General features: G+C 45.2%; 2 protein-coding genes across 5 annotated transcripts in view; one reads left to right on the forward strand and one right to left on the reverse strand.

The window, feature by feature from the left end:
* The window catches only part of ITIH2 (inter-alpha-trypsin inhibitor heavy chain 2), a 37,245-nt gene extending 21,912 nt beyond the window's left edge, over positions 1 to 15,333 (forward strand). The window contains exons 13-21 of the mRNA XM_015079450.3: positions 400 to 585; positions 967 to 1,106; positions 3,075 to 3,244; positions 5,346 to 5,483; positions 10,275 to 10,388; positions 10,727 to 10,925; positions 11,708 to 11,880; positions 13,243 to 13,354; positions 15,061 to 15,333. Of these exons, the coding sequence (XP_014934936.2) occupies positions 400 to 585; positions 967 to 1,106; positions 3,075 to 3,244; positions 5,346 to 5,483; positions 10,275 to 10,388; positions 10,727 to 10,925; positions 11,708 to 11,880; positions 13,243 to 13,354; positions 15,061 to 15,208 (1,380 nt within the window). The 3' untranslated portion in view covers positions 15,209 to 15,333. The remainder of the gene's footprint in view (positions 1 to 399; positions 586 to 966; positions 1,107 to 3,074; positions 3,245 to 5,345; positions 5,484 to 10,274; positions 10,389 to 10,726; positions 10,926 to 11,707; positions 11,881 to 13,242; positions 13,355 to 15,060) is intronic.
* A 1,558-nt stretch (positions 15,334 to 16,891) lies between these two features.
* KIN (Kin17 DNA and RNA binding protein) overlaps positions 16,892 to 20,550 on the reverse strand; it is a 41,099-nt gene continuing 37,440 nt past the window's right edge. For all 4 annotated transcript variants that reach the window (XM_053225241.1, XM_053225240.1, XM_053225239.1 and 1 more), the window contains one exon: positions 16,892 to 18,079. Coding sequence is in view for 1 of the 4 variants with exons in the window: in XM_053225240.1 (XP_053081215.1) it covers positions 18,062 to 18,079 (18 nt within the window). In the remaining 3 variants the exon portion in view is untranslated. The remainder of the gene's footprint in view (positions 18,080 to 20,550) is intronic.

A 20,550-nucleotide genomic window follows, 5' to 3' on the forward strand; every position in this document is an offset into this window, starting at 1 on the left:
CTGCTTGCACTCTGTCTCTTAAAAATAAATAGATGTTAAAAAAAAATTTTTTTTTTAATTGAAAGTTGGGGACAGGAAAGGCATAAGGGGCAGTTTGGGAATATCAACCCAGCTGACTTTTCTTATTATAAGTATTTATGAGCTTTTTATGCTGGTTATAAAAGGGGGGAAAATGCTGGGCTGTAAGTCAAGGGTAATGGTCTTAACAATTTTTTACTTTCTCCATATCAATTCATCTGATAATTGTGAGTTTTCCTTGTCCTGTGGCTTTCCACAGAAATCCCGTGAGAGTAAATTAAGAGACACCAACTAAGTATTTTAGGGAATCGCAGAGAAAAGTGCTTTAGACCTATGAAGTGGTATGAAAATAACGATTTCTTTGTTCTGCATGAATTGTAGAAATTCTACAACCAGGTCTCCACCCCATTGCTCCGGAACGTCCAGTTCAACTACCCCCACACGTCAGTATCGGATGTCACTCAGAACAGTTTCCACAACTATTTCGGAGGCTCAGAGATTGTGGTGGCAGGAAAATTTGACCCTGAAAAAGCTGAGCAGTTACAAAGCATCATAACGGCAACCGCGGTACTTCTGTTTATCTGCTTACTTCTAAAAATACTAATCGGTGCCCTCGATACAGTCCATCTTGTATGTTAACAGGCTGGTATTTTGCATTCCAAGAATCTGGAATAAAAGCAATGATAATAACTGCAAGGGAAGGCGTGTGAATATCTATGCCATTGTCCCCAAACCGTTCTGCAAGTCCTTACCTTTTCATCCCAAAGCCAATCCCAAACCTTGGATGTATATACGTACTTCCCACTTTTGCATTCTTCTGAATTATTCTGCATTCCCCTTGAAGTTACGTCGTGCCCTGATTCATGCACAGTAGGTATGAAAAATGCGGGCTGATTAACTATAGCCCTGTCCCCCGGATGTTTTTCAACTGAATCTTCCATCATCCAGGCTAACACGGAATTAGTCTTGGAAACTCTGGCCGAAATGGACGACCTGGAGGAATTTCTATCAAAAGACAAACACGCAGATCCCGATTTCACCAAGAAATTGTGGGCCTATCTGACAATCAACCAACTTCTGGCTGAGCGGTAAGAAGAAAAGTGTGTACGTAACAGGGGTTTGCAGAAGTGAGACGTTTGCCTTGAATGTTTGGAGTGTCATACAAAAAGGATGTGGGACCCAGAAAGGCAGCAAGTTAATTCAGGATTTGCATTGTCAATTTTCACTACTTTCCGAGCACTTTAGGTAAAGCTGAGTTCACTCTTTTAGTCTTTTGTATTGAGGTATAACATACATAAAGCGTGTGAGGTGCATGAATTTTAAGACTACAGTTTAATAAATTCTTGTGTGTATCACCCACACAATCACCACCCGGATCATTAGAGAACACTTCTATCCTCAGTGAAGGGTCCCCGTTCTCCTTCCCACCGAACACCCACCCCACCTGCAGTGGATATCACTGTCACCATCAATTAGTTTCCTGTGACGAAATTTCATATTATGGCACAATCTGTATTTGTCCATTTCTGGCTTCTTTCGTCCAACCTGATATCTGTGAGATCCATCCGTGTTGCTGGGCGTATCGGTAGCTCATTTGCATTCACTTTTGAAAACCGTTTATCGCCCAAAGAGAAATTTACGGGGCTCCTGGCTGGCTCAGTCGGAAGAGCATGCGACTCTTGATCTCGGGGTTGTGAGTTCGAGCCCCACGTTGGGTATAGAGATTACAGAAGTAAATGAAGCTTAAAAAAATTATAAAAAGAAACAGAGAAATTTATGATTATCGTATCACATAAGGATGGGTGATGTAATGCTTATGTATTTCATCTCTGGCTTCTTAGCTGACCTGCACTTAAACTCTGCAATATAAAAACTACACTTCTTTTATTTTTAATTTTTTTAATGCTTATTTATTTTTGAGAGAGAGAGAGGTGGGGAGAGACACAGAGTCCGAGCAGGGGAGGGGCAGAGAGAGGGAGACAGAATCAAAAGCAAGGTCCAGACTCTGAGCTGTCAGCACAGAGCCTGACATGGGGCTCGAACTCACGAACCATGAGATCATGACCTGAGCCGAAGTCAGACGCTTACCCGACTGAGCCACCCAGGTGCCTGTAAAAACGACACTTTTCAGTAATGTTTAGTTCTTTGACCACATGCATCAGAATGACATGCAGGTGCTGAATAGGAGAATTATGATTCCTGAGACGAATTCCACATATTAGATCAGATTCCCAGGAAGCTGGAACAGAGTCACCTGAATTAGGTTGGGAAGAAATGAAATACAGTTGTATGACTGTATTCGCAGAGAAAATCTGTGATGTCCATAGGATTACAAAACAGACATGGGGTTTGAAGTGAGCAACAAATATCCCTGCCCCTTCCCAGACGCATCCTGGGTGCATTCACAGCAAAACTACACATACACAGCAAATGCTGAAGTGAAATATTGATTTAAAAAACAAAAAACAATAAAAAAACAATCCCTGTAAAACAGATCAGCAGTTTGCCAGGGATTGGGGGGGCAGGAAGGATGACCAGACAGAAAGCAGGAGATTCTTAGGGCAGTGAAAGTGTTCTGTATGATACTGCATTGGTGAATACATGTCGTTATACGTGCGTCCAAGCCAATAGAATGTCCACCACCAAGAATGCACCGTAATGTAAACCGTGGACTTTGGGCGATGACGATGTGTCCATGTCGGTTCATCAGTTGTAACAAATACGCCGCTCTGGTGGGGGATGTTGATAGTGGGGGACGCTGTGGTCTGCGGGCACAGGGAGAGTATGGGAAGTCTCTGTACTTTCGCCTTGATTTTGTTGTGAACCCCAAACTGCTCTGAAAAATAAAGTCTACTAAGAAAAAAGCAAGTCCTTAGGACGGCATGGCTAAATACGATACTAGCTTCATGGAGCCAGTTAGTCCTATTTTGCCGTGTGGTCCGAGGGTCCTGGTCGAGCCCAGAAGTGGGGGAGGGTCAGGGCGGGCAGAGGGGGGCCGGGGGTGGAATCTTAACTCAGCCCTCATGTTCTCAAATGGGTCTATTTCCTAAATACAGAAGCCTGGCTCCCACAGCTGCTGCCAAAAGGAAAATCACAAAAACAATCCTGCAGATGTCTCTGGAACATCACATGGTGACCCCGCTCACCGCCATGGTGATTGAGAACGAGGCAGGGGATGAGCGTATGCTGGCGGACTCCCCCCCGCAAGATCATTCCTGCTGCTCAGGTCGGTGTTGCCCTCGGTGGGGGTGGACAAACGGGACGGGCCGGCTTCCTCACCCCGAGTCGGGGTTCTCCGGCCTCTGCCCATCTCCCCCCGCGGCCCACCTCTGGCTCCCAGGCCTGTGTCACCGTGTGTCCGAACTCTTCTGTCCGTTTCCTTGGGGATAGCTTATCGCTTTGGCCCTCGAATATTTTTGCTCCCTTAGTTCCCAAAGGAATGTTGAAGACCCCCGTGCCCCTGCACGCACGGTTTAAATGAACACGGCGCCGTTTTCCACCGTGCTTAAATGGTTGCAGTGAGTTTAATTTGGAGCACACTGTAAATATCGGACTTTTCAAATAAAACTGTTGCATCACAGTTGTAGGTGTTTCCAGTGAATTGCAATAACTAGCTTGGTGCTCTCCATCATCCATTAAAAACATACATGAACGGGGCGCCTGGGTGGCTCAGTTGGTTAAGCGTCCGACTTGTGATTTCGGCCCAGGTCATGATCTCATGGTTCAGGAGTTCGAGCCCCGCGTCGGTCTCCGTGCTGACAGCAAGGAGCCTGCTTGGGCTTCTCCCTCTCTCTCTCTCTCTCTCTCTCTCTCTCTCTCTCACACACACACACACACACACACACACACATATAAATAAATAATACATGAACAAATTCTATTTTAATTATTGGGAAGTACATATTGTTCTTTTTTTTTAGTTGAACTTGTATTTCCATTCTGCTTTCCTGGTAGAATTACGTCTCAGTGTAACATATTGTTATGCCAGAAAGTTTTTACTGATCCTTCTGCTCTGCTGCAAGAAAAAGTGTTTACAGATTTAAATTTTTTTCCATTGCTTGTGAAACTATACGATTCTGAGTGTTCACAGTTTTCTTCTAGATTGCACTTTATGACAACTACTACAAGTAGAAAACTGGTCAAAACGATATGCCTATATTATGAAGTTTGATATCCATTAGTCAAATTTTATTAGAAATCATCTCTTCATGAGGAAAAAAAAATGTGGCTGTTTTTTCAAGTATCTATGAATAAACACTATTAATAGATTGAAAGAGATCAGATTCAGAGTCAGTTCTACTTTAAAAAAATTTTTTAGGAGCGCCTGGCTAGCTGAGTCGGTGGAGCATGTGACTCTTGGTTTTTGGGGTTGTGAGTTTGAGCCCCATGTTGAGTGTAGAGATTACTTAAAAATGAAATCTTTAAAAAGCATTTGTATAGGCCTAAGTCCCGATAAGTCTTATGGACATAGGTAAGTAGATAGGAATGGAATGAACTTGGTCACAGCGATTGTCACACCAGCTTTATCACAGTGGTCCAGAGTTCAAGGAACTCTTCTTTTTTTTTTAAGTTTATGTATTTAATTTGAAAGAGAGAGAGAGAGCAAGAGTTGGGGAGGGGCAGAGAGAGAGAATCCCAAGTGGCCTCCGTGCTATCCGCGCAGAGCCCGACGTGGGGCTCGAACTCACGAGCTGTGAGATCGTGACCTGAGCCGAAATCGGGAGTCAGACGCTTAACTGACTGAGCCACCCAGGCTTCCTGGAACTCTTACTTCTGACAAGCCTGTTACAAGAGCCTGGGGCCCCACAGCTAAATTTATGTAGGGGGAAGCTCGCCCTAGACACATGGGCATTTGTAAGTGATTCTGTATCACCTAGATAAAATGCTTAGGCGGACTGCCTATATATCAGAGAGCAAAATGAATTTTTGGTAACCAGTAGGGGAAACTAGTTGGTGGAGAAACCGAATTGTTTAGAGTGCTGTTTGGTGAGGAGACAGATCCAGGCCGAGGCCGACTGTCACCCTGAACTTCACCAGGGGCTGACCCGGACGTCATCCCCCTGACCTATGCTGAAGACGCGGGGCCCTTCTCCAGACTCTATGGGGCAGTTCCCACAGCCCCAGGTTCTGCAGAGAACCCTATAGCAGGCCTACACGGCATAAAGACAGGAGGAGCTGGAAACGAGAAAATTCTGGGATCAAATTAACGGGAGAAAAGCTTAGCTGAGAATCTCTGGGGTCTACATAAAACAGATTCTTGAAGTCGTAAGGAATCTCTATGGAAAAGTAAGCCCGAGAAACTAATGCATCCGGGTTGTTCTACACAGGTGCCCTGTATTACGGCAGCAAAGTCGCTCCGAGTTCAGTCCCATCTTGGGTCAACCCTTCCCCAACGCCAGTGATCCCGATGCCTGTGCTGGGGGCTCAGGTCCTCGAGGCAACTCCTCCTCCACATGTGATGAGAGGTAAGAGACGGTCAACCCCACTTCCACGTCCTGGCTCCCGGTGGGATCCCAGTCCCGTGGAGCATCCTTAACACAGCTAGGCTGTCGACTACATGTGAAACCGTTGTCAAGGGCTAGCCAGAAAACAAATTTTATTATTAAATATTAGAAGCTATACATTTTATGATAAAAAATACTTTAATGGGGGCACCTGGATGGCCCAGTCGGTTGAGCGTCCAACTTCGGCTCCGGTCACGATCTCGCGGATCACGAGTTCGAGCCCCACGTGGGGCTCTGTGCTGACAGCTCGGAGCCTGGAGCCTGCCTCGGATTCTGGGTCTCCCTCTCTCTCTCTGCTCCTAACCCTCACCCTCACCCTAACCTAGCTTGCACTCTGTCTCTGTCTCTCTCTCTCTCAAAAATAAGTGAGCATTTTTTTAAAAAAATCAAAAGAAAACCACTTTAACGTTGTTTCCTGCACAGCCACATGCTATTTTGTGGGGTTGTTTATCTGTTTGTTTGTTTGTTTTCAATAGCGCATTTGAAAAATCCTCGTTTAGCTCCGTCCTAAAAACCCTTTCCACAAATGATTTCCCTGGGAGGTACGGGTGGCAGGTGGGATCATCCAAGGGAAGACTGCTTCCTTGCGCGACAGTTCTGGCCGCTGCTTCCTTGTACAGATTGCCGTCTCTCCTCGTCGTCAACCTCCCCAGTATCCTTTCCCAACCAGCGAGAGAGAGGCAGGAGCTTGTGGGGGCCAGGGGAGGAGAGTGTCTCCTCTCCCCTTCCTGGTAGGGTATGGCCACCTTTCCTGGAGCGAGATGACAGCCGTCTAGCGATTAGCGGGCCCCGCGTCGAAAGCCTGTGTGAGCTCTACTTTCCTTTCTTTCTTATTAGAAAGGAGCACATTTCACCATTCAGGGGGAGCGAGCGCGTCCCTCTCCCTGTTGGAAGTATGAGCTTGATTCGGGTTGTTTGAAATTTCAGCAACTCCTGATGTTTCCAGAAGCGTGCAGCTTTTCGGGACTGCCGGGCACGCAGACTTTTCCAGCAAGAACATTTCTGACCCTCAGAACCGATTTCTCCAGACTGTATACCCGCCATCCGCCAAGCACTGCATTATATGACAGAGAAAACGTAGTGAGGACTTCAAATCGACTTAAAAAAAATTTTTAAACGTTTATTCATTTAAAAAAAATTTTTTTTAATGTTTATTTATTTTTGACAGGGAGAGAGACAGAGCTTGAGCAGGGATGGGGCAGGGAGAGAGGGAGACGCAGAATCCGAAGCAGGGTCCAGGCTCTGAGCTGTTAGCACAGAGCCTGACGCAGGGCTTGAACCCACGAGCCGGGAGATCATGACCTGAGCCGAAGTCGGACGCTTAACCGACTGAGCCACCCAGGCGCCTCTCAAATCAATTTTTTTTTTAATTTTTTTTAACGTTTATTTATTTTTGAGACAGAGAGAGACAGAGCATGAACAGGGGAGGGGCAAAGAGAGAGGGAGACACAGAATCCGAAACAGGCTCCAGGCTCTGAGCTGTCAGCACAGAGCCCGACGCAGGGCTCAAACCCACGGACCGTGAGATCATGACCTGAGCCGAAGTCGGACGCTTAACCAACCGAGCCACCCAGGCGCCCCTCAAATCAATTTTTAAAGCGAGCGCAGCTCTCCCCTCTGGCTTGTCTCTAAAATTGTTACTTGTGGGCCAGGAGGGATTTGCTTCTTCAGCCTTCCATGGGTGGCAATGCTTCGTAGAGCGGCCCCTCTGCTCTCCCACCTGAGCGCATCCAATGACGGAGCTTAATGAAGGACCCCGCGTTGGACTTCCAGCCGGTGGTGGCAATTTTACAACGCCGTACTCGCGGGCAGGGCATCCACGTGGGGACGGGGCTGGGTGGCTCTTAGAGCGACGGACAAGGGCACTGACAGGGGCGTGAGCCTCTTCCACTGCTGCTTCGCAAAACAAAGCTTCTGTCGAAACGTGTAGAGTTAAAGCTAACTTAGTTTTCAATGTCCGTTCCAGTTAGAATGCAGGGCTACCTCTGAGTTCACGGCCTGCTGGATGAGGCAGGAAAGGGGACCGGGTCTGGGGTCAAACTCTGCCCACGGGACCGTGCGCCAGACTCTGAAACGTCTCTGGGTCTCAGTGAGCCCGCCTGTAAAATGGGGATGAGGAAAAAACTACACGGTGGTTACTATGGACTCGGTCCCTGGTTCCCAGCAGAAGTTCGTAAACCCTAGGTCGTCAGGACTCTGTGAACTCAGTCGTGGGAGTCCTGGGACCAGCCTAAATACGACGCCTCGTGTCTGCCGTCTAGAATTCTATCAACTCAGGATGGCGGCTCTGATGCGCGGTCATTACCAGAAGGTCTGATTAGCGGGATTCGTGGGCTTTGGCAAAATCAATCATTATCTTCAACCAAAGCAATTCCCTTCAGAAGACATTTCAAAACACCGGATTTGTGTAAAGGAAGAGCTATCGTGATAAAATGATTTTTGCTTAATTGAAGAAAGGGAGTCGAGAGCCTTTGCTCTGTGTTTTAATGATGCCCTCTAGTGCCCGGCTCAGCACCAAATCGATTAACCAAGTATTTATTGATCACGGAGCAGGAGCCTGGTGGGGGGTGCGAAGAAATACAAGATTGTATTCGTGTCCTGGATTGGTTTCTCTTCCATTTCATGTCCCAAGTCACACACTTGAGAACGAACGAGCGTATCCGAGCGCGTGGGAGAACGGGCTTGCCCTTTGGTCCTCGCTCTGCCACTTACTGACTCTGTAATGTGACCTCGGGGCAGGTCACCTGTCCCCTGCAAGGCTACAGGGAAGATCAGTTGAGTTAATGTTTTGCAAAGGACTTTGCGATCACGTCTAGAAAACAGCAACCCCTCGGTGGATGGAAGGCCGCCGTTCCAGTTTTATTCTGGAACACACAACCACTGCAGTTCTTAGGGCTCACTCCATTACCAGATACTGTGGACGCTGCCACGCATCCCAGACTCTCCCTCCCTCCCGTGCGGGTCCCATTTCCCATTGGAGTTCGTGAATTTTCCATCCCTCGCCCGGCCTGCTGCCACATTAGCTGCCAACTGACTTTCCTTTGTCTGCTTCTCAATACTTAATTTATACTGTGACGTGTTATATCCCTAAAATCAAATCTTTGCCACATGTACTCTCAAAAACTTCGAATGGCTCCCCAACTTACAGGTCCATTCTTCCGTCTCTATGACCCCCATTTCTAGTCTTATCTTTTTCTACATTTTCAAGAACCCATCCTTGTAGTCACTTGTACACAAATCATCAACTGTTATACCTCCCGGCTGGGCCTCATTCTGTGCACTCAGAACAAAATCTGTCTCCTATGTCTTTTTTCCTTCCCCTCCTCTCCTATCTTCAAGGCTTGGTGCGAACTCCTTCGCAAGGCCCTTGGGGTTCGTCTAGCCAGGTGGGGTTCAACTAGCCAGGTGGGGTTCGTCACCCTTTCATCTTTACCCCCAGACCACTGGGCTTGTGACATTTTTGTGCCTTTTATTTTATTCTCTCTTACCTCAGTGGTTGTGTCTGTCTCTGTGAAAGAAAACCCGTTGAAGAAAAAAATCATTCGTGACATTTGTTAGAGTGCGCATGGTCAGGAAGACTTTATTCAGGGGCGGGGGGCTGTCGTGATGGGTGCGAGAACCCCCGCAATGGGGTCTAGTTAGGCGGGAAAGATTGGGCTCAGCTCCAAGTACGGCATGGGAAAGTGGGAGTTTGTAGACAAAAACAGGGTGGGGGCGATGGGTGGAAAATCACCAAGAGGAAACATCAGGAGTAAAGGGGATTCCGACCAAACCAGCCAAATAGGAATCTTGTGGAAGGCGGCCAGGTGATCAGACATCACCTGGAGGATGGTGGGGGATGAGAAACCTGGTTAGATATCAAGGGTGATCATTATGGAGGACGGGGATTCTAGCTAAATTAATGTAGTAAGATTCCTGCTAAAATACGACAATGCAGAGACAGACATGTATGTGAGTCCAAAAGTTGAGGCGTCGTTGAAAGAGTCGGGGGGAGCCTAAGTGGACTTTGGTCAATGAGAGAATCCTGGTGACTCTTTCATGAAGTTGTGCCTTTCTTGAAGGTATTGTAGACAAGACCATGATTTATAGCTACACCAAACACTGCCTAATTCAGTGCTTTGGTCATAGTTTGCTTTTTTTTTTTTCCTCACCAAATATTTGTTGAATGATTAAACAATCAAACAAATAAGAAAGATCGGCCAGAGTAAGTTGTCCAGTAACAAGGGACTTCTTTCTTGAGAGTAGCATCATGCTTCATTGCTCTTAGAATTAGTATCAATCTGTATGCCGACAAATAATACTGTCTCCTTTATTTTTATGTACTGCATATGGTTACTTAAAACAAAAACTCACTGTGTATATACACATACATAGTATATATATGTATGGTGTATATGTATGTTACATATATATATATATACACCTATACATGTATATATAGTGTGTATGTGTTTCTCATGCTTTGTGTGTTTCTTGTTCATTTTTTTTTTTTATCTCTGGCCTGATAGCTTCAGAACAAGTATACACCATATTTGTACAATCACTTAAAACTCTGACAGAGGCTCCATGGGGAAGGGACAATAGGTTTGGACCACTGGGCCCCCAGTGCCTAGAACAGAACCCAGCAAATAGTAGGAGCACCGTAAATATTTGTTCCTGTTAAATTAAAGATGTTCAGGAGTCAAGTCCTGCTCAAAGTCATCTTCCTTTCTATGATTTTGTTTGATCTCATTTTCTCTGTTTATTTTCCAGTTGAAAACGACCCACACTTCATCATTTACCTACCGAAAAATGAAAAGAATGTTTGTTTCAATATTGACTCAGAACCAGGAAAAATCCTCAACCTTGTTTCTGATCCAGAATTAGGTAAAATAAAAAGATACCACATCCGAACGAAACAATGAGATCATTACCATGCTTCGCTGTCGCTACCTGGGATTTCTTTCTTTCTTAACTGCATCGAAGTCCCGTACTTTGTAAACCCTGATAATTAGTGAGAAATAAATTATAAATATATGCCTAAGTGAACTACAATCGCCAAAAACCTGAGTGTAAACTGGCAGATCTTACTGTAATAAAATTAATTTAAACTGCCGTCACACATGGTAATAAGGTGAGCGTTGCATAGGAAGAAATGTCAAATCCTGAAGCGAAATGGCTCACAGAGGGGGAAAAAAACCAAACAAACATGTGTTTTTCCATAGGGATTTTGGTCAATGGGCAGCTCACTGGTGCCAAGAAGCCCAAGAATGAAAAACTCAGAACCTATTTCGGAAAACTGGGGTTTTACTTCCAAAGTGAAGACATGAAAATAGAAATCAGCACCGAGACCATCACCCTGAGCCGGGGCTCCCGTACGTCCATCCTGTCCTGGTTGGACACTGCTCGCGTCATTAATCAGAGGCAAGTGTTGTCACGTCCAGATTCAGGCCCGCCCTCCACACGACTATGTACATAAATCCAGAGATCCGTGATATAAACTAGAACTTAACACTGTCATTTTAAATATGAAGACGCGCGCTTCAGAAAGGCTTTTGTTACCTACTCCCCCGTTCCTGGCAACAGGGTCCACATCTTTTGGTCACTGCGTGTCTCAGTGCCAGCCTACGGCCAGGCATGTCGTAGGTACGCAGTAAATACGTGTCAGAAAAGTGAATGAATCCATCAAAACTCCACGGCCGACTCCGTGTCAGACTGTGCCCAGAAACACAATGATTGTATCTTAGGAGTAATATTTTCCCATTATTATCTGTTAATTGTTTTAATTTTAATTTTAGAGCATGAGCAGGAGGAGGGCAGAGAAAGAGAGAGAGAGAGAGAGAGAGAGAGAGAGAGAGGGAGGGAGAGAGAATCTTAAGCAGGCTCCACGCTCAGTGGGGACTCCAACGCAGGGCTCGATCTCACCCCACTGGGATCATGACCTGAGCCAAAATCAAGAGTCGGATGCTCAACCAACTGAGCCTCCCAGGCACCCCCTTGCTAATTGTTTTTATACAAACATAAAAATTGACAGAATTCCAGAGCCGGGAGTGAAAACAACATTCTGTGGCAAAAATGTTGTGACGGACTTAGACCACTAGTGAGATTGTCCAGGGAGGGGTGGCCAGCTCGTGTCCGGGGTGGGAGGAATGGCGTCCTGAACAGTTGTTCTAGAAATGTTGACTCCATTTTGGCTTTCACACCAGGGTGCTCGTCTCTGTGAAGAAAGAGCAAACTGTGACCGTCACCCTGAATAAAGACCTGTCCTTCTCTGTTTTACTCCATCGGGTTTGGAAGAAGCATCCGATCAACGTAGACTTTCTGGGGATCTACATTCCCCCCACAAACAAGTTTTCACCTAAAGCACATGGACTAATAGGTATGTGTCCATCGACCATCAGGCAAAGTGGGGGGCCCCCTCTTGGTCTCGAGCAACTTTGGAGGTTAGAACTCAGACAGTGACAGGTGTGGACTCAAAAGACGGGTTGCAGCCATACTCTGTGCCCAGGGCTTGATCTGTAGAGGTGACTGAGCGAGGACGCAAAGGGGCCGATGCCATCGACGGAAACGTTTACCATCGCTCCCGGTCTCCCGCTGGAAATGAGAGGCAGGGCTCGCCTCGCAGGGCCGCAGAGGAAGGCCACGTTCTCGTCAGGGAGCTAACGCGCAGGGCAAGGCCAGAGCCTCTGTGGTGTTTCTGTGCAAAGATGAGACAGAGGAGGGGAGTTCTGGGCTGGCTAGCTTGAGTAATGTAGGTGGGCTTTGGGGTCCAGGGTGGTCTCTACTTACCTGGCACCTGGGCCTGGAATGATTCCATCTGGGCTGTGCAGGCCAGCTAGCGGAGGTCTAGCTCTGGGTGGTTAGCTTGCACACGGCAGGCATGCTCCTGTCTGAGTCCTTCGCGGTCTTTCAGAATTGGGTAGGGAGGGGGCAGTCTCTCCCAGCCGGTCAGGGTTTCAAGATGTCAAATCATAATATACAGAAAGTAACAAACACGATTAATACAACCCTGCGTTGCAGGGCAGGGTGACTGGGTTGTGCTACAGCCAAGACCATTTGCTGGTGTGGGTAATCCCAGACGCGGGATTTCATCATCACTAACTGGGAAAGTTAGAGAAATGTTTTCAATTTTTAAATTATACATTGAAGATTTTTTTTTTTTTTTGTAACTGAAGAGAGGTGAACTTTTTTTTTTAATGTCTTTTTATTTTGAGAGAGAGAGCGAGCACGTGTGTGAGTTGGGGAGGGACAGAGAGAGAGGGAGAGAGAGAATCACAAGCGGGCCCCGTGTTATCAGCGCAAAGCCTGATGCAGGGCTTGATCTTACAAACCATGAGATCATGACATGAGCTGAAATCAGTTGGCTTAACCGAACTGAGCCATCCAGGCACCCCAACCTTCTAAGGAACAGTTCGGTTGAAGCATGTGACTATGACATCACAAACCTTGTTTCCACGATCTGAGCTGTGCTCACAGGTGCTCACCCGCACCCCTAGCCACAGGGCGTTCCGCTCCACTTCTCGTCCAGGGGGTCAGCCTCGTGTGTGGGGTGAGCAGCCTGCTTTGCTCTTGGGAAGGACCCATCCCTCCCATCGCTCTGCCTTTTCCCTCTCGGTATGTCTTTCGGCCCCAGAAATTCTAGAGGGAGACCAAAGTGCAGTTTGGATCCAATGATGATGAGGCTGTTGTGTTTGTTTACCCGTGGGTTCCACGTAAATCAGTCTGGACTTTGTGTCACTAGGCCAGTTCATGCATGAGCCAAAGATCCGGATCTTCAATGAGCGACCAGGGAAGGACCCCGAGAAGCCAGAGGCGAGCATGGAAGTGAAGGGACACAGGTTGATTGTCACCAGGTAGGCCTCGGATGCATATAGCAGTGACCCAGAGCGCTCCTACCGGGGTTAGAATAGAAATGAGCGAAGCAAGAAAAGCTATTTCAAGCGTTACTTATGTCCGATGAAACAGTTCATCAGGGAGAAACACACATGACATCTGTATAAGGCCATTGCAGGGACGCCAGCCTAACTGCAAATAGGGACCAGGTAGATAAGGAGGTGCCATAAAATGCCAAGAGAAATGAAGCCATTGGTCTCATCCTCTGCATTACAAGCCCTGTGGTCACCAGTTGGCTTACTGAAAAAGCTGATCAAAGAAGGAAATCATAAAAATGCCTGTGAACCACAGTGCTAGAGAATATATATATTTTTCTTTCTTTTTTTTTTTTTTTTGAGATACAGAGAGAACCTGAGTAGGGGAGAGGGACGGAGGGAGAGAGAAAATCTTAAGCAGACTCCATGCTCCGTGCAGAGCTCAATGCAGGGCTCGATCCCACGACCCTGGGATCATGACCTGAGCCAAAACCAAGAGTCGGACGCTCAACCAACTGAGCCTCCCAAGAGTCCCTGAATGTATAATTTTATGTAAAACTGCAGCCTTCTTCTTGAGTATGAATCTACCAAATGCATTTTTGTGTAGCTTTTCTGACACAAACCATCTCCGCATGCTTTGTTCAAAGTGAGGATTCTATACTTGGAAAGCATCGTGAGTGTTTACATTCTTCTCACTCTTTTAAATTTCTCCCAGTCCTTTACAGCAGTCTCCCCTGTGCCTGTCTGATATCATTTTAAAGCAGGTTTTTTTGTGGATTTCTTTTGGCCTTTTTTTTTATTATTTGTTTTACAAAGCAATCAACGTTGCTTTATAAGAAATGACTTTCTTTGCCCGCAAATGTCCTTGGCTTCCACATCAGTAAGTGATGACACTGCAGTAATAATTAAGCCATACATACCACCACAAAGATAGATTTCTGAAGTAAAACGACGAGCTCTTGGTGAGTATACCACTCACCTGGGTTCGGCTCACTGGAGACCAGTGAGTGACCCATGGGCGTCGGTGAGCATGTTTGATAAGGAAATGACGAGCACAGTAATAAGAATAAGATAAGTTATCTGGGTCGGTAAACTCACACCTGCTATACTCTAATGACAAAGGTAACTGTCGGGCCTCCAGTTCATCTGTTGGAAGCACCTCGAAATACATAACTGAGACTGAGTTGACGGGGGCTTCGGGGTGGACGGGGTCATGCGCTTTCATCCGTATTTTAAAGCTCGCTAGTGACAGTAGGCCACACAGCTTTTTAAATCATCGGCTTCTTTGTCCTGTAAGTGGGAGCGTGGATTTCTCAGAAACAGCTGGCATCACCCTTAGATAGAACACTCACCCTCACAGTGAAGATTCATTCAGCAGGGGACGTGTGAGGTGAGCCCACAGCGGCTCAGCATTTGGTTCCCGCTTTCTTTCCACTGGGACGTTGATTTGCACTGTTTCCCGTGCTGGAAAAGTCTACATATTGGTCAGTCTCCAAAGGGTTATTTGAATTATCTAAGGATGCAGTGCTTATTCTCTGTCCTTCTAACACCAAGCTCGAGAGAATGTTCTGTACAGCTTGGGGAGTGGGGGTGAGCAGATACGGCACCAGGAGGGGCATAATGAACAGCAAAGAAGCTTTGCAGATACGCAAGCTGGCCAAGTGTAACCATACTCACCATTTTCCCCGCAGAGGCCTACAGAAGGACTATCGAACAGATCGAGTATTCGGAACAGAGGTTTCCTGTTGGTTCGTGCATAACAGCGGGAAAGGTTTCATCGACGGACATTACAAGGATTACTTTGTGCCTCAGCTTTATAGCTTTCTCCAAAGGCCTTAAAGATGTGTGGCTTTGGAAATGATACGTATATATGGCCCTTTCCTGCCCCCTTTCCAGTAACCAGATATGGTGGTTTAGAAAACCTGTTAATACAGCCGAAGAAAATAAATACTTTGCAAAGAAGATTCAGGATTTTGTCGAGTTTTCAGATGTTAAGACGCGTTAATCAGGGTCATGCAAAGGAAAAGCTGCTTTGGCCACTCGCGCTGGCATCCAGACGGAGCCCTCAACTTGGCATTTGCTGTGATGATTTCATTCTTCTCGAGGGTCTGGTCTTCAGCCCTGTAGGCTGAGTATATTTTGATGCTATCAGGTACATGGGATGTTCAATTATGAGAAGGTTATTTGGCGAACGTCGAGTAAGAACAGGGGAAGTTGCTTGATCTTAATTGTTTTGTGGCGGCAAAAGCCATCACCAGTTGCTGGGATAGGCTTGCCAAGGTCCCTGCGATGGCCCAGTGTGGTTGGCCAGCATTTCCTCCACAGTGTTGGCCTCAGAAATCCTTTTTAGTCCGTGCAGACTGTGTAAGTCAGGGTGCTCTAGAGAAACAGAACTATGCATATATATATGGGGGGGGTGATGTATACAATAATTTGTTCACATCATCATAAAGAATGGTAGTTTCAAACCTGCAGGATGGGCTGACTGATGGGGCAGGAGATCTGGGGGAAGCCGGTTTTTGTTTGAAGGCCATTAGGCAGGAAAAATCCATGCTGCCGATGAAATCCAAAGGCAGGCAGCTAGAGAATTCCCTCTTACTGGGGGGGGGGGCATCCTTTTTGTTGTACTCAGGCCTTCAACTGGTTGGATGAGGCCCACTTAGGGAAGCCCACCTGTTTTACTCAGGCTATGACTTAAATGTAAATTTCATCCAAAACCAGCTTCGTAGAAACACCGCAGATTGTGTCTGACTAACTCTTTGGGTACCCCATGGCCCGGCCATGTTGACACCTATAATAAACCATCACAAGGCCTTAGTTCACTAACCTGTTTCTATTCTCAAAGCTATCCTCCAGATAAGATATGATACAAATGGGTAGGTGTCTGCTTATTAAATTACGATCTCTCGTAACAGTCCTGCTTCCCTGATGGCATTCTAAGGTCACCTCGGAGATTTTGTTGTTCCCAAATTCTTTGCATATTTAAAATCGCTCAGGATGTTACCTCACACGGCTAACTTCACTTAGTGTTAATGTTACTACGAATTCTGAGACAATCATAGGTCCAAATTCTCTGGAAGTCACCCCTATGTGGCAACACGTTTCACACAGATTCAATGATCTTGAACACAGAGGCTTCCTGAGTCTTCCTTATATACCTTTTGTTTGTATTTAAGCAATTCCTGAGAGTAATTTTAAATCTTATATGATTAGACTGCATTTTGAAATAAATTAACTAGCAAGCTATGTCCTCACAAAAGGCTGATGACATTTATAAGGCAGAATCAATACACAAGAAATCGGACTTCATTATGTCTGCATTAATATAGTGGCTTTGGGTGATTTGGTGCAAATCTGGTTTGTTGTAAGTCTGTACTTTCCTTTGTTTATAACTTCCCTTTAAAAATCAATTTCTAGAATTAGGATATATTTTCAAAGGTCAAAGTGGTAAAATTGCACTTAAAAAGTGTTTCAAGGTCCATTAAAAAAATTTTTTTTAATGTTTCATTTTTGAGAGAGAGAGACAGAGACAGAGACAGAGACCAAGCAGGGGATAGGCAGAGAGAGAGAGAGGGAGACACAGAATCTGGAGCAGGCTTCAGGTTCCCAGCTGTCAGCACAGAGCCCGGCGCGGGGCTCGAACCCACGAACCGCAAGATCATGACCTGAGCTGAAGTCGGACGCTTAACCGCCAGAGCCACCCAGGCACCCCTACAGGTCCATTTTTATGAAGCTGTCTCTCCATAATTTGGTAAAAGTTATTTTTACTTTAGAAAGTACACAAAACTGCCTCTTTTTACACACTCAACCCGTATTTACAAAATCAAGTTTTTGTCTTTTGGTCTAATTGTAAAATAGTAAGGAAATGTGATATTTCTAGAATCCATAGGTAACCTCAGTGCTGAAGAGGTAAATGGCACTGCCTTTTAGTTTTATCTGTGGTACCTATGGTACATTAAAAGTCTACTTTCGTTTTCTACTTCAAAAATACTGATCTTAAAATGCTAATATGTAACACAAACTTCAAAAGTAGGTTCTTACACTTAACTCTGCTACTTGGCAAGAATTTAGACTTTAAAACTACTATCTTTAGATATATGTTTAGTTTGATTCCTAGTATTTTACATGTGCTCTGTAGTTCTAAAAATAACAATGAAGATCTTAGGCTGTATATTTATATGCAGGATGTTGAACAACACAGTTCTGTAAAACTAGATTTAAAGTCAAATCCATGTTATTCAATTATCAAAACTTGTATTAATAGCTGGCATTTTGAATAAGGCAACTAAAATTGTATTAATGCTGTCCACGCGCCCCCATTGAGACCAGAAATATGCCTTCTCTATATAACTAATTTTGAGTTACAAATGGATACTCCATTTTGAATTTCAAATGAAGGAACCAACTTACTAGGGATCAGTGGAAAGGAAGAGATTCTTCCACTGTTTACCTCTTGATTAGTTTCTGAAAGTATTGTGCTCTCAGCAATAAAGGAAAACAACCTGATAATTACCTGTATTACGCTTGCTTATTCTTTGGAGCATTCTGCAACCCACTAGGGATTGATCAGAACGTAATTCTGTAGAGAGGAGTAGGTCGTCACCGTAAATCTCAGCTGGGGTGTCGCAGGGCCCCTATCTTCCAATCATCTTCAGGACTCCTGTAGCCTATCTTCAAAGCTTTTCATAAATATCAATCCGAATGGTTTCCCTTAAACCAAGCAAATATGTAAGTTATTGTCAGGGAAATGGGAGCCCATGCTTGAAGAAAAAAGAAGAGTTACCTATTCCAAAGAAATAATAATAATTAAAAAAAGGAAATTAAAGATTGTCTCGGTGTGTAGTAAAAATGAAGCACGAATCAGGAGTTATTTTAGTACCTACTGGTGTGAGACCTTATGCAAACCATTCAACATGCTTTAAAGGATCGCTTAATACCATAAAAGGTGGCATTTTTCTCTTCAGCCTTATCCCAACTGAAAGAGAGAAAAGTCGCTCCAAAGACCCAGTGAGGTCAGAGTAAAAGTTATCTGGCTGCCCGAATACATAAAAATGCTTAAATAATGCTTATGCGTGCTGAATACATAAAAATGCCGTAAGAATTTAGTGTTACTGTTCTTAACACTTCTTCACACCGGCCAAGTCTACGCTGGTGATTTTCTCTGGAATATCCATGTAAAAGAAAGAAAAATCAAGGATGCTTCCTTTTAATTGTACTAGTGGCTTAATATTTCTGAGAACATTTCAGTCAAGCCAATAACCAACTTATCAATCAAGGCTGATTCATATTCTAATCCTGTGGTTCTCCTTTGGCAAAGTAGGCACCGAGGTGTATCCTGATTATCAATTCATGGTCTCTTACCGAGGCCCAGCAAAGTTAAGGTGGATTGTTAAGTAGCTGTCCCAGATGGTCAAGTGTCTCTTTATTGGCCGCTCATTTCGTTTGAGTATCAGTTCTCTGACCATTGTCAATTCCTACACAACACACATCTTGGGTCTATACTTGCTTCTCACACTTAAATCTACAGCACATACTGCGACGGCTCACGTACCGGAGAACTCAGTAAATGTTTGTTCAATGAATTTACTCAAGTATGACAGGAAAAACGGACAGGCAGAAGTAGGCAAGGAAAGGCAGAAAGGAAGGCAGTAGGAGTCAGTGGCATTCCCAATGAAAACTCAGGGAATTTGACTTCCCAAGACACGATTACCAATAATTTGATAGGACCTCAAGCAAAATGATGAAAAACAGCTATCTAAAAAGTGAGAAGACAGGGGCGCCTGGGTGGCTCAGTCGGTTAAGAATCTGACTTCGGCACGGGTCATGATCATGCGATCCGTGAGTTCAAGTCCCACGTCGGGCTCTGTGCTGACAGCTCGGAGCCTGGAACCTGCTTCGGATTCTGGGTCTCCTTCTCTCTGCCCCCCCCCCCCACTCTCTCAAAAGTAAATAAGCATTAAAACAAAATTTTAAGTGAAAATAAAAAATAAAAATAAAAGATGAGAAGACAAGCCATGCTCCGGGAGACAATATTGGCAAAAGACGTACCTGATGAAGGACTATTATCCAAAATACACAAGGAACTCTTGAAACCCAACAATAAGAGAATGAACAACCCCATTAAAAAATGAACGGAAGACTTGAATGGACACCTCACCACAGATACACAGATGGCAAATAGACACACGAAGAGATGCTTGACGTCAGGTCGCCAGGGAAATGCCGATTAAAATAACGAGATGCCACTACACAGTTATCAGAAGGGCCAAGATTCAAAACACTGACACCACAAAATGCCAGTGAGGACACGAGCGACAGGAACACTCAGTCCTTGGTGGCGAGTATGCAAAATGGCGCAGCCACTTGGAAGATCGTTTGGCAGTCTCTTACAAAACCACACACCCTCCCCTTACAATCCAGCAACTGCACTCCTTGGCATCTACTCTGAGCTGAAAACATGTCCACATAAAAAATAGGCACGGATGTTGTTAACGGCTTGATTCGTAATTGACCAAATCCAGAAGCAACCAAGATGTCCTTCAGTAGGGGAGTGGATGGATTGTGGCACATCCAGACAGAGACGTATTGCTTGGCGCTGAAAAGAAATGAGCTATCGAGCCATGAGAAGGCATGGAGAGGCCTTAAGAGCATGTGACTAAGTGAAGGAAGCCAATCTGGAAAGCTTACATACTACACGATTCCAACTGTATGACATTATGGAGAAGGCAAAGATACGGAGCCAGAAAAAGAAAAAAAAAAGTCAGCGGTTGCCAAGGGGTTGAGCTGTGGGGGGAGAGGGACGAACAGGGAGAACACAGGATTTTTAGCCTGGTGAAGCTGTTCTGTATGATACTGTACTGGTGAATACATTTCATTTCGTTACCAACTTGCCCAAACCCATAGAATGGGACACCGCCAAGAGTGACCCTACCCTAAACTATGGACTTTGGATGATGACGATGTGTTCATCATTATCATAGGTTCATTGTAACAAGCGTACCACTTTGCTCGGGGATGTGGGTGGTGAGGGAGGCGGTGTGTGTGGGGACAGGGGATCTATGGGCAATCTCTGTACCCTCTGCTCCATTTCGCTGTGAGCTTAAAACTGTTGTTAAAAAAAAAGTCTATGTAAACAAAAGTAGCTTGTGATGCTTTAAGAAAGGAAAAAAAAAACCCATAGA

The sequence above is a fragment of the Acinonyx jubatus genome, chromosome B4 (genome assembly GCF_027475565.1).
Source record: "Acinonyx jubatus isolate Ajub_Pintada_27869175 chromosome B4, VMU_Ajub_asm_v1.0, whole genome shotgun sequence".
Classification (NCBI taxonomy): domain Eukaryota; kingdom Metazoa; phylum Chordata; class Mammalia; order Carnivora; family Felidae; genus Acinonyx; species Acinonyx jubatus.